The sequence below is a fragment of the Zophobas morio genome, unplaced genomic scaffold, assembly GCF_036711695.1.
Source record: "Zophobas morio isolate AGI-343-1 ecotype UQ-CSIRO unplaced genomic scaffold, CSIRO_AGI_Zmor_V1 ptg000009l, whole genome shotgun sequence".
Taxonomy (NCBI): domain Eukaryota; kingdom Metazoa; phylum Arthropoda; class Insecta; order Coleoptera; family Tenebrionidae; genus Zophobas; species Zophobas morio.
Window position 1 is genome coordinate 7,954,137 of NW_026972114.1, and position 12,091 is coordinate 7,966,227.

Here is a 12,091-nt window from a genome sequence, read left to right on the forward strand (position 1 = left end):
ATTTAACTTGTTTTTGATTTATACCAGTAGCTAAACCACTCTTTATACAAAAACAATTTAATGACCGAATTTTTCACCGTAAATGTGTACATATTTATGTGTTGAATAAAAGTGTCACTTTCTTGGTAATTTAGAAAAAGGATTGGTCATAAACTAAATTAAAAATGAAATTCATTATTTATAATTACGGTAGTGTATATTAACGCTCTTTTTAATTGTTGAGTATTTAATCATAATCACGGCAATCTTTTATATAAACGCTTTCTTTATGTTACTTATTTTATTAAACTCCCACCAGTTTTTTTGCAACTTAGATTTTTTTATCGCATTGTTCTGTTCCTTCTAAGTTATAACCCTACTTTACTAAGCTCACACACTTATATAGAGAGGTGTAAAAAAATACAATTCGAGAAAACAATCAGTCTGATAAATAAAGTGAAATCCTGTAATTACACGACTATGAACAAACTTCAAACTTGTATGATAATAAAGGATTTACCTAACTTGTGACGTAACTATTACTAACTTATGATCTGCAGGTTGTGATGCAATCAAAGTTATCTAGCCGTAGGTGTTAAACGAAAATGCTGCTTGAATACATTCAAGTGCTAACTTTGCTGAAGATTTTAGGTGAATATACATACTTAAGCAACGAATCAGTTATTAATGTTGCGCTAAAATATTTAATTTGTCTTACATTTATTTATTGTCTATAAGATACGACCAAAACAATTCAGTGTGCTTTACTGTCCAAGCTTTATCATTTAGTAATATTCAGAGCTATGCAAAAATTATCTGGCGCACGTAATTTGCAGCTTTCAGAATAATAAATTATAATTTAAAGTCCAGTCAATACCGTAAATGGTATGACATGTTTATTATTCATGCTCACATGTTCCACGTAGTTAATTATTATGCAATTATTGATTGTAGATCACGCTGAGTTTCAAACAAACTAAAAGCTTTTATCACGCAAAGAAAAAGAACCGTACTTTGTACTACTTGTAAATTTAGACTGAATATGTCTAATTTAGAAATTTGACTTTAAAACTGATAAAATCATTTTTGACACAACCGATTCAATTAAAAACTTAGAAAATGTTTCACTAAATAATATTTTATACATTACTTGCGCCAACGAGTTCTGTTTGAACAGTCTCTTGTTATAAGATGGATTTTATTTTTTATTATTTTGTTATTAAATTAAGAGTATACTTTTAATTTTAGAATGAAATATCTATATTTATAATGACACATAGGTCATGGCTTCACGATAAATTTTAAAATTGCATCAATGCCAAATATTTCTCATCACATGTGATATCATATCTTACATGTATTTAGTTGAAAATTATATGGATTTTTTGCGTCAAGTAGATCTTATAAACCGATAAATAATAATAAAAATAAATAAAAAAATAGTGCGTCGACCCAGGGACCGAGAGTTAACTATGCATCACTTCAGCATCCTGAGGGTTGTTGTGGTCTAGATACTCTTTGAATTCTGGCAGTGTGTTTTCTTGGAGCATTATGGGGGTCCTAAGAGACGGAATCAGCACCACTCTCTGAGGCGTTTCATGTTCAGACTGAGTTCAGGTCGGTCTCGGTGACCTCGACACCGAAACCGACACCGACACTCCGGCGCGCGTCGTATACGTGATCTATAATAAGAAAAGAAAGGACTGAAAACTCTAAAAAAAATCATATTTTTCCAAAAATGGTTATGATCGTTGTTTGTAATTATCTTCCGTACGATTCTAACAGTATAAAATTATCGCGAAGTCGGTCCTGATGGCGAGTTGCACAATTACAATTTTTTATTTACATTTTCATATTGCGGCGTCACAAATCTTTTTTTAGTGATTCACTTAATTTATTTACTAATCCAATCGAGCCTCTACACGTATTTCTCCTAAATTGTACTGTATACTGTATTTTTTAAAAGCATGTCAATATTTTGTTCGATTTGTAGATAAAAAAACTGAAAACTGTAGAAAACACATACGTTTTACGTTATTTTTCTCCTCTACAACAACAAGTGCGTTATAACTTTAAAACCATTGTCTCTTTTATGTGTCTGTCTGTGGCACCGTAGCTCTTAAACGGATGAACCGATTTCAATGCGGTTTTTTGTTTGAAAGCTGCTTAGTCGGGACGGTTCATAGCTATGTTCAAAGATCATTAGTTCATAACAGATTTGGTAGAGGAATCAGCATGGTTCGCGCGATGGGGCGAAAGTGTGGATATCGAGTCGACCGTCGCAGCGAGTCTTAACCTGAACTTAATTTCAGATATTTTAAAGTCTCTTTTTTTGTGATGGAAGTTTTCACGGTTCTTCACTTTCAGTGACCAACGTTTACAGCCTTTTTATATGTCTCAATGTCAACCTCAAGTAACGCAAAGAATCGGTCATCATCTCTCTTCTTTTTCAGGGAAGCAAGTTTTATCAGCTTATATTCGTCCACAGCATTAAAAATATACTCATTCTGTTTGAGTAAACACATAATAACACTACCTTCATCAACACAATTGGATATGCCCAGAATTTGAATTTTCGGGCGTAACGTTTTAATGTCACTAATGTCATAATCAGAAGAAACCTTATGAGATTTTGGAAGCTGCTTAAATCGTTTAACATCATCACATCCAAGTAAGACACCTCCCTCTTCAAGATTTTTCACCTTACCAATAAGCACCGAAGAATCAGCAGGATCAATTTTAGACATAATATCAGACTTAGTTTTATGTACTGACTGTGTTTTATCCTTTGGTTTCACAATAATTGTTTGCTGCCCATTCTTAGCTATCATTGCAGCATATGTCGCTTTAGCATTGACATGTGAAGGCGTAACATTATTCGGCGGGATCAGCGGTTGCTGTTGAAAGTTTTTAGTTAGCTTAAAGATCTCGTCACGGAGAAGAGAATTCTCAATAACGAGACTACGAATAACAGAATCCATGGTATCTATTTTATTTGATAGTGGTCTTAGCTCAGTATGGACAAAATCGACACTTGGACCGTTTTAATACTGTAAAGGATTAATTTAAGAGGATATATCAATATCTCTGTGAAAAACTTTCAGGATCGTAAGCATTACTAACAGTACTAACATTCGGAAAACTCCCGCACTGTTACGGCGACATTATGTCGGTATAGAAAAAAATCCTCTAATAGCTATTTATGTAACAAGTACATAAACCAGGTCTTTATTGACAAGCCGATTTTAGTAGACGAGGGAGCGTAGCGACCGAGTCGATAAAAAAGGCGCGTCAATAAAGCCGGTTTATGTACGCGTTATATACAAGGTTTTATGTCTGGTTGCAACAATTATTATAATTTAAAAAAATTAAAATTAAGGAAAACCAATTGCAAAAAAAAATTCTGAAAATCTAGTCTACTTTTTCATTGTTACTACAGTAACCCATTGTCTGTTTACACAAGTGAAAATTATTTTGATTTTTGAACCAAGCAGAAAGTGAGACAACAGAGATTGCTAGGAGTGTGAAAGAGTCTTTACCACCATCAAAACCAAGACATTTATACGAAGAAACTTACAACCTTTATCGGAAGTGGTGCTCTAAAAAGAACGTCAAATCAACGTGGGAAGAGAGTATTTTGGCGTATTTCACTACAGAGCTTTCCTCGTATGAAAAGACATCAACTGTAGCGGAGGGGTATATTGATGAAACTGCTAAAATTAACGTTGCAAAAATCTTTCGGAAAAAGATGTTGCTGAAGATATGTTCAGTTGTGGAAAAGCAGAAGCAGTAATAGAAACAAATTCAGTGAAATGCGACAAGGAAAATATCCAATATACGTTTTCTGGTAGTAGTTATGTTGTAAATATTAAACATTGCGATCATGCCTAGATTATTTTAGTTAGTAAGTTTGATTGTATTCACGAAAACTTTAATAAAGCAAGAGTAGTTAATAAATGGGGCTGACGTCACACAAGCTCCGTGTAAATCTTATGGACTTCCGGTCTACTGAAACGGTATCGCTCTCCTTGTCTAACACGTGGCGTTTTTGGATCCCTGTTTGTCGTCTCGCTCTCGCTTATTGTTGTAATGGAGAGGTGTGTGTGGTGCGCGCGCAGGATGGAAGATGGCGCCACCGCTGTATCGCGCGGCGCTCAATTTTTAAATTTATGAAAAAAAGTTTTTTTTCCTCGTCTTTATGCGGGAATCGAACGTCGTCCGATCTCGTGCTAACCGTCACCTCGGCATCTCGACTATCGCAGGGACCCTGAATGGAGCGTATTGTCAATCGTATTTATGCGTGTGTGTTTGTATGACCTCGAGTGGAGGAGGGGCCGCCGAGTCGGCCTTTTCCTGCAACCACTGTGTTAGGAAAATCAAGGGAATGACTCATTAAATACGGTCATAATTTATTAATGAACCAAAATATTTCAAATGAGCGTCCCCAAATTTTCTTAACACAAAGCGTGTGGCCGTGTACAGGAAGTGTATGTGGTGTTTCTAAATTTCGCATGCACCATTTATAACATACAAATCAGAGAAAAAAAACCTCCATAATTTGTTGATTATTTATTGATAATATAGGTTACAGGTATATGTATTATAAATCATAACAAAAAAGAAAATATTTCAACACATACAGAATCAGCTTCTTATGAAAAAAAAGTTATATATTTTTCATTCGTTGACAATTTTATAATGACCCCAAGGCAAAGTTTCAACTACATTATTGGGTAATATATATCGTTTATTGTCCGATGAATCGAGTGCTTTTTTATGAATTTTTACGGTAAAAACTTGGTGGTTTTTCGACTGGATTGTATTAAAAGTGCAATTCTGATTTACTTCATTAAATAAACATTTATAAAAGTCATCAAACGTAATATGCTTTATGGCTGTTTTACCAACACCTTTAAGTTTTCGAACGCTACTATCTTTTCCGTCGATTTTGAAGCCGTACACTTTTGATTTAAGCGATACAAATTCGGTCATTATTTTACCACATAGTTCATCTTTAAATTTTCCTGGTACCTTTTTATTCGCTTGTGGAATACCCCACTGATTATCGACAGGCAAATCTGAAGTGTCAAATAACAAAGATGCGTAATCTCGAATTATATGATAAATATCGGTTGTATCTTCGTTACGTAAAGTTGTAAATTCGTAAATGAAACTGTCGGTATCCATATATAATAATTTGGAAGCGAACCAATTTGATAGGTCTTTTTTGACAAAATTATAATGAAAATCGTACATTAACGTTTTTGATAATTCTAAAATTGTAAATCCTACGTAAATCGGCTTCTCGAAATTTATAGTTGTTTTATTCAATTCAACAACAACCAAATCTTCGTTTATAATTTGCGAACACTTAAATTCTGGCAAAGAGATATATTTTCTAGCGGTAAACCAATTGTTTGCTAGTTTTATTTTACGTTTCTTTCGATCGTTTTCCAGTGTTTTGCCATAATTGGCATTTATCATCAATTTAAAAAAGTCTTTTTCAAAAGCAGATTTGGCTTGCATTCGTAAATCAGTATTGAACATTATATATGGCTTTAACCAAGGTTTTTGTGAGAATTCTAAAACACGATGTATTTTTATCACTTTCAGACCGAAATGCACTGTTTGTCTTAAGTTCTCAAGATGAATTACGTATTTAGTTTTGTCGCATAAAGTGCATAATAATTTCTCTGAATTATTTTGCGAATTAGGAGGCATCTGATGTTCACAACAAAATGGTAATTGTTCATGTAAATCATGAAGAGACTGCGAATATTCCAAATCAACTTCTAAAATACAACATTTATCAGCAGTGTTTGCATAGCATGTATTTATATCTAGACTTTCAATTTCGAAATTATCTAACCACCTAAAATGATCGTATGGTAAACTCTGGCACTGTGCCCATCCGTAAAGATTACATACGTCCCAATAAATTAGATATTTAGTATCCAAATTTGGATCATATGACGAACAATACTTATTATTGGCTTTTGAATATCGACATATAGATTGTGATATACCACCTCTTAAAGCTTTTTCAATGAAAAGGGTCATATCGATATCTGTGAATAATCTGAGTTTAATTTGTGTCATTTTCAAAGCAGCAGCCCATGATAAGCCAGGTGCTGTAAAAAAACCGGCAGCATCGAGTCCATAATACTTCATAGTCAGATTTCTAAAATTTTCAAAGCAGTCAGCTAAAAGCAATACGTCGAGTTTCAAATAAAACAGGGCGTAATCACTTAAATTTTTAATAGAAAATTCATCCCATATTAGTTTAGCGTGAGCATAATCTTCGTCTGATATGTGTTCATCGTGCAGACTACTATAAAAATAATGTTTTTCAGGCAGTTTCGTTTTCGATAATTTATCCCAACAATCTAAGTACTCGTAACAAAACACTTGTTTTCGTGTTAACAATGGAAAACTTTTTACATCAGAAAAATATGACTTTGTAATTAAAAGTTGATCGGGAGTTAGATTTTTAACAAGAGAATCTAAGGACGAAGATAAAAACCTGTATGAATCTAAAAATGTAACTCGAGTTTGATTGAAATAAGTCGAAAATCCAATATATTTTTCCATATTTAATGGTACCAAATTGACATAATTACTACGAGCCAATTCCTCAATAAAAAGATGAGCGTCATACCCACTAAGATTATGTAAAAAAACGGGTATACTATAATCTTTTTTGCATTGTAAATTACAATTTTGACAATACGGTGCTATATATTTCCCTGTAAGATGATCATGATGGTGGACTTTTGGATTGGTTTCGCAATAAACGCGACCGCAGATAGGACATTCCATTGACGAATTATAATTTAATTTTTCCTCGTCCGAAAGGGGCAACATTGGCAAATCTCGCGAGCGTAGAATTTGCGACATTTTGTTAATTTCTTTCTGAAGTTTTGCAATGAACCAAGAAGCCGGTGTTTGATCATTTGGTGAACTGGCAATATAACTAAAGAATGTATTTAAACTATTGTCAAAAGAACAGACACTCGTGAACGCTACACTGTAAGGTATATGTCGATATTTCATCGGATGATCATTACCTTTAATTAACAAACATTCAAAATCTGCATAAATAACAAAACCTTTTTTAAGAAGCGCTTTGTAATTTGAAAATTCTAAATGAGCACTAGATTCATCAGGTAAAGTAATCTTAACTGGAGAAAATAATTTACAATCCTGCTGATGCGACTCGTAATGTGATTTAAGGGAGAAATGATTTAAACATCTATCGCAAATGAACATTTTCGCTTTATGAGCCGAAATATTTCTTCCACAAACTTTACTTAAGTCGCTAATAAGACAATAATGGCCATGTTTGGATCGAGTCTTTTTTAAATATAATAAATTTATGTGATGGTTTTTTACATTTTTTGTATGATATATAGGGCCTTCAATTTCATGCGTTTTGTCATTGACCGTGAACACGTTAATTGATATGTTAGAATTTTGAGCTTCAAATTTAGGAATACTTGATAACTGAACAGGCATTTGTACACCACGTAAATTTAATATATCGTGATAGTTCTGCGGATAGGCATCAGTACGTTCATAATTACTATCTTTACAGGGATAAAGACTTGCAAGTACCGACCATACAAAACAAAGACGATCAGTATTCATTATATTAATAATGCCTCCTTTCTTTTTCAATTCTGTTGGCAACGGTATGTAGATTCGGCCGTTTATTGGAGTGTACTTGTTGAACGCAACCATTAGCTGACATATTTTCCGTAGACTCCATCCAGATTTAGATTCTGCGAATTCTTCCATCTGTAATAATACCATACCTTGTTATTAAGTGAAAAAAAAAATCTAAATAACTTACTTTGGTTTGAATAATTCCAGCTAAATCGTCAATAGATTTCTGAATGTCGGTCGATAATAAAATCATAGTGTTGGGTGTGTTGAAATACTTCAGGGACACTTCTCCTGTCGATGGAATTATGTATTCACAAGACATCTCGAAATTTAGTTTAATCGCTGTCATCTTTTTGAGAATATTTGTGATTCTTGAAAAAATTAACGGGCTGGCGTCGTGAAAAAATCGACGAATATCAACAAGATTCTCATCTAAATTAACAACTGCTCCTGTTCTCACGCGACCGACGAAAGCTGATTTTACCTAAGTAAAATTAATGTTTCTTATTTGATACTAAGGGGAATGAATAAAACTTACCTCTATCCAGCGAACCTTACTGTTTCTTCTCTTTTTACTATTACCGTATCCAATTTTTTCATTCTCGATTTTTGATTCGATATGTAAATTTAATCCTTTGATACGTGCTAAATAATTTTCCAATCTTCTTTTCTCCCCAACACAGTCAGAATTTCGCAATACACCATTCACGATTCGTAGATTTTTTCGATTCAATTTTAACACTTTTTCTAATTTCTGGACGTTGTTGTTACACAGTTGCATCATTTTGGTAACAGAATCGATCATTTTCTCGATTACTTCTGTTGTAGCTGATTCCATTGTGAAAAAAAAAAAAAACACCACTAAGTACTAACACTAATAATGCTGATTAAATATAAATTGATAATAATTATATTGTTATATCTGCACGATTTCGTAGAGATGCGCTGGGTTGCTCTTTCCAGTGTCCTTGGTGCCATGATATACCAAAGCCAAACAAAGAACGTCCTCATGGATAGATTCGATCAAGTCATCGGACATATTATCTGCCATCCTTTTTGGTAAAAATATGACACCTTCTTCGAGTTCCACAAGGACACAATCACCAAATTTTCCTTTAACTTTTTTCACATCACAAATCGGGTATTTCTCACCAATCTTTAGCTCATCGGGATTTAATTTCGGTTTAGTTTCACATTTCCCAATTTTGTTCAATTCATTCAAACTAGCAGCCATTTTATATTTTCGCTGATATGAGAGTTAAGATTTCACACGTAGGTACTGCACGCAAGTGAGTCGCGAATATGAATAGATAGCTCTATTATTATTGTTATTCATTATTGTGGTAGGGAATTAAAACAAAGACGCTTTTATTTATTTTTTATTCATTTATTTATTTTATCATTCAGCCTACAAATTCTTGAATAGTACATGTCTGCAGGAAAAACGCTGAAATAATACATTTAATAATTATTATTAATCGTTCGATGCGAGATCAGAAAAAAACTTGAAACTTTTCCGTGCTGGTAATTTTGAAAATTACATTTGTTATATATATGTTAACAAAAATCTAAATTTAATATTAATCGGTTGATGCGAGATCTGCAAAAACCTTGAAACTTCGCTGTGCTAGCAGTTCTTTCATGCAGTGTAAATTAGCAGTCGTAGCATAATAAATTTTTTCAGGTGGGACATATTTTAAGTAACGAATCATATTATTATAAAAATTACAAAATTGTAACTCTTCTAAGAATTTTAATCTATAACATATTGTTTCGTCTAATGCTATGATTTCACGGCAAAGCGCTGGTCCTAAATGTAAAACCGTATCGCCTCTTCTCAATTCGATGACTGTTGGTCCACTGCAAAAATCATGTGATGTTGCAATGTTCAATTCGAAACCGTCGAACTGAAATTTCTTAGGAGCATCACAGTCCAAATTCGATGTTTCAAAATGTATTTTAATTAAAATATTCAAAAACTGCACAAAACACTTCCAGTTTTCTGTAGTAAATGTTACACAACGATTTTGCCAGTTCAGAATTTTTACGACATGTAAAAAATCTAACACAACACTTAAGCCAGTAGAAATGCGAAATAAGGGATTCGTCAATTCATATTTTTCTTCAAATATCGAATTTTTCTCATGATTTAATTCGTCGTCTCGATCAAGTAACGGAAAGTCATCATCTATCGAAATAGTACGGGAATCGAAATTGATGCTGTTAACGTTATTTCTTGCTTTCGCAAAAGTAGGACAATCGCATGTTGTGTATTCACTAGCACTTTTATCACGGTGCATGCTTGAAATGCAAGCACCTTCGTCCATGGCTGAACGTAAACTAACACAAATGTTCATTTGAATCAAGCTGATAAAATAATAGACCGTAAGTACTAACTTTTTCTAAGATTATTGCACTCACATGTCACATGATGTCAACTGACCAATCAAACGCGTCAATATTTGTAAATTCAACCAATCAGCATACAATTACGTGATAATTGCACACTGTGCAATTACCACTACCGATAATTATCACTAGCCAGATGTGCCAACTATAAGATAAGCAAGTACCAGTTAATTGCAAAAAAAAACAAGAGGTTACTAACCAAATATTTAATTATGAAACTAAGAATTGTAATTAATTATGGTACAGTTGTAGTAATTTACAGGGGTTTGTGTGCTTGGTGAAGTAGTAACTATATTTTTAGACATTTGTACCAAAGCAGACGGTGCGCAATTTGTGGATTTGTTATTAGACTCTTCCATAGCCGTTGAGTTGGCGCGTAATTTGTCAATCATTTGATAATGATGATCTCCATCGAGCTGAAGGTATGGTTTGATGGAGAAAGTATTGGCATGACCGGTAATCTTTATAAGCTGTTCTTCACCGACTCCCGCTTTTGCAAGTTGCGACACTGCAGTTGACCGTAATGAATGATTACTAATCTTCTTTTTCTTTATGTCGATGCCTATTTCTTCTGCGGCGGTTCTTGTCCATTTCCCCATTTCATTCCTTCCAACGGGTGAATTTTTGAACCATCCTACAGAACTAGGTTCTCTCCATGCAGGATTTGGCGTTAAAAATAAACGATCGGTGGTTATATGTTTACCTCTCTTGCTCAGCATTTTTTTGTAGAGCCTTAAATAATAAAATAATTATTATTTTGTATTTGAAACAGTATTTAATTACCTAACAGGGCAAATTCTAGGATCTGTGGTGTTTGTTGCAAGCCATTTGCTGTCTGTTAATTTATGGCTACCTCCTTGAGCTGTTTTGGAAAAAATACAATTGTATTCTATTCGCCCCGTAGGCAAACCACAATTATCACTTTCTTCCTTAAAATGTTTGATAGTAACGTTAACACCTTCACATCCCCTCCAAGCTAATTCTAATCCAGCCACATAAAAAAACATTTTCTGTAAACCATCTGGCGTGTCTTCGTTATAAATCTTTAGAATCTTGTTGTATTCTTCTAGAGTCAAAATTGAGGAACTAGTTTTGCGTTTTTCCGGTTGTATTTGTAGGTTCCGGCGTTTTGCGTCGCGTGCATTTCTACTACCCTTGAATTCCAGGTCAACAAAAGGATCAAACTTTATACCAAATTTATTGAAATACAGTTCTTGCAACTGCTTTGCCGTTACATTCCACATCGTTTTTATTACTGCTTCTTTGTAGTCATTACCATCGACTTTTTTCATATTGTACCCCCAATCTTTGAGGATGAATGCTAGTTTTTCCGTGGAAGTGTTTCCATCAAAAACATATTTGCGTTCACCGCAAAACTTCTCAAATTGCCTCCAGATTGAATTTCGTGAGTTCTTCGTATTTAGCGGCGTAATGTTTGTAATAGAATCATCAATTTCTTTTGGCGTGTTACGACCAAAACGAAAATTGGACATGGTTTTTTAAACCCACACAAATTTTGCAAAATGGCTGTTCTTATTTACTTGCGTCGCCATAGTATCGCACACCAAACTACTTCGTAAATCATTATAAAATTATTTTTAAAATGTTTGTTCTTGCAATAATCTGTTGAATATATTGCGTGCATCACAATGAAATCGATAATTTTGAACAACAATAATCTCTCATGCTTGTTGCCTAAGAAAAATGCACTCGTGCTAAAGCACTCGTGCGTTTTCAATGCAACAAGCATTCGAGTTATTGTTGCTCAAAATTATCGATAACATTGCGATGCACTTAATATATTATAACTGATAACAAAAACTCTGCACATGTCAACAAAAAAAAAAACTTCAATATTAAGTTCCACAAACAATTTTATTTAAGGTAATTTTCCAATCAACCAATTGTATATAGTCTTACAATTTTCGTAACTACATACACATGCTGTTTTCTGTCCGTTTATGTGGTGCGTACAATTGTACGGTATACACTGAAGAAGGTGTGGAACGTCCAGTGTGTTTTCCAAATTTATTAGACG

At 33.7% G+C, this 12,091-nt stretch overlaps 3 protein-coding genes across 6 annotated transcripts in view; all 3 read right to left on the reverse strand.

The window, feature by feature from the left end:
• The window catches only part of LOC135125816 (uncharacterized), a 261,385-nt gene that overhangs the window by 210,317 nt on the left and 38,977 nt on the right, over positions 1-12,091 (reverse strand). The window lies entirely within an intron of this gene.
• LOC135125936 (uncharacterized) lies at positions 4,058-8,516 on the reverse strand. Its single transcript, XM_064051724.1, has 5 exons — positions 8,183-8,516; positions 7,832-8,128; positions 5,011-7,776; positions 4,297-4,332; positions 4,058-4,246 (listed from the first exon to the last, which is right to left on the reverse strand). The coding sequence occupies exons 1-5, from the start codon at positions 8,480-8,482 to the stop codon at positions 4,058-4,060; spliced, it is 3,588 nt and encodes a 1,195-aa protein (XP_063907794.1). The 5' UTR covers positions 8,483-8,516.
• LOC135125937 (uncharacterized) lies at positions 9,225-11,138 on the reverse strand. Its single transcript, XM_064051725.1, has 4 exons — positions 10,837-11,138; positions 10,298-10,785; positions 9,693-9,973; positions 9,225-9,623 (listed from the first exon to the last, which is right to left on the reverse strand). Exons 1-4 carry the CDS (start codon positions 11,058-11,060, stop codon positions 9,225-9,227), a joined length of 1,392 nt encoding a protein of 463 aa, XP_063907795.1. The 5' UTR covers positions 11,061-11,138.

Coding starts and splice junctions, on each gene's coding strand:
- LOC135125936 (XM_064051724.1), bottom strand. CDS start 8,482: ATGGAATCAGCTACAACAGAAGTAATCGAGAAAATGATCGATTCTGTT. Junction 4,333..5,010: donor TTCCACAAGCGAATAAAAAG/GTACCAGGAAAA, acceptor CAGTGGTTGCAG/GAAAAGGCCGACTCGGCGGC. Junction 4,247..4,296: donor CGGCCCCTCCTCCACTCGAG/GTCATACAAACA, acceptor CGCTCCATTCAG/GGTCCCTGCGATAGTCGAGA.
- LOC135125937 (XM_064051725.1), bottom strand. CDS start 11,060: ATGTTTTTTTATGTGGCTGGATTAGAATTAGCTTGGAGGGGATGTGAA. Junction 10,786..10,836: donor CCTAGAATTTGCCCTGTTAG/GTAATTAAATAC, acceptor TTATTATTTAAG/GCTCTACAAAAAAATGCTGA. Junction 9,624..9,692: donor TGTTAGATTTTTTACATGTC/GTAAAAATTCTG, acceptor TGTTTTGTGCAG/TTTTTGAATATTTTAATTAA.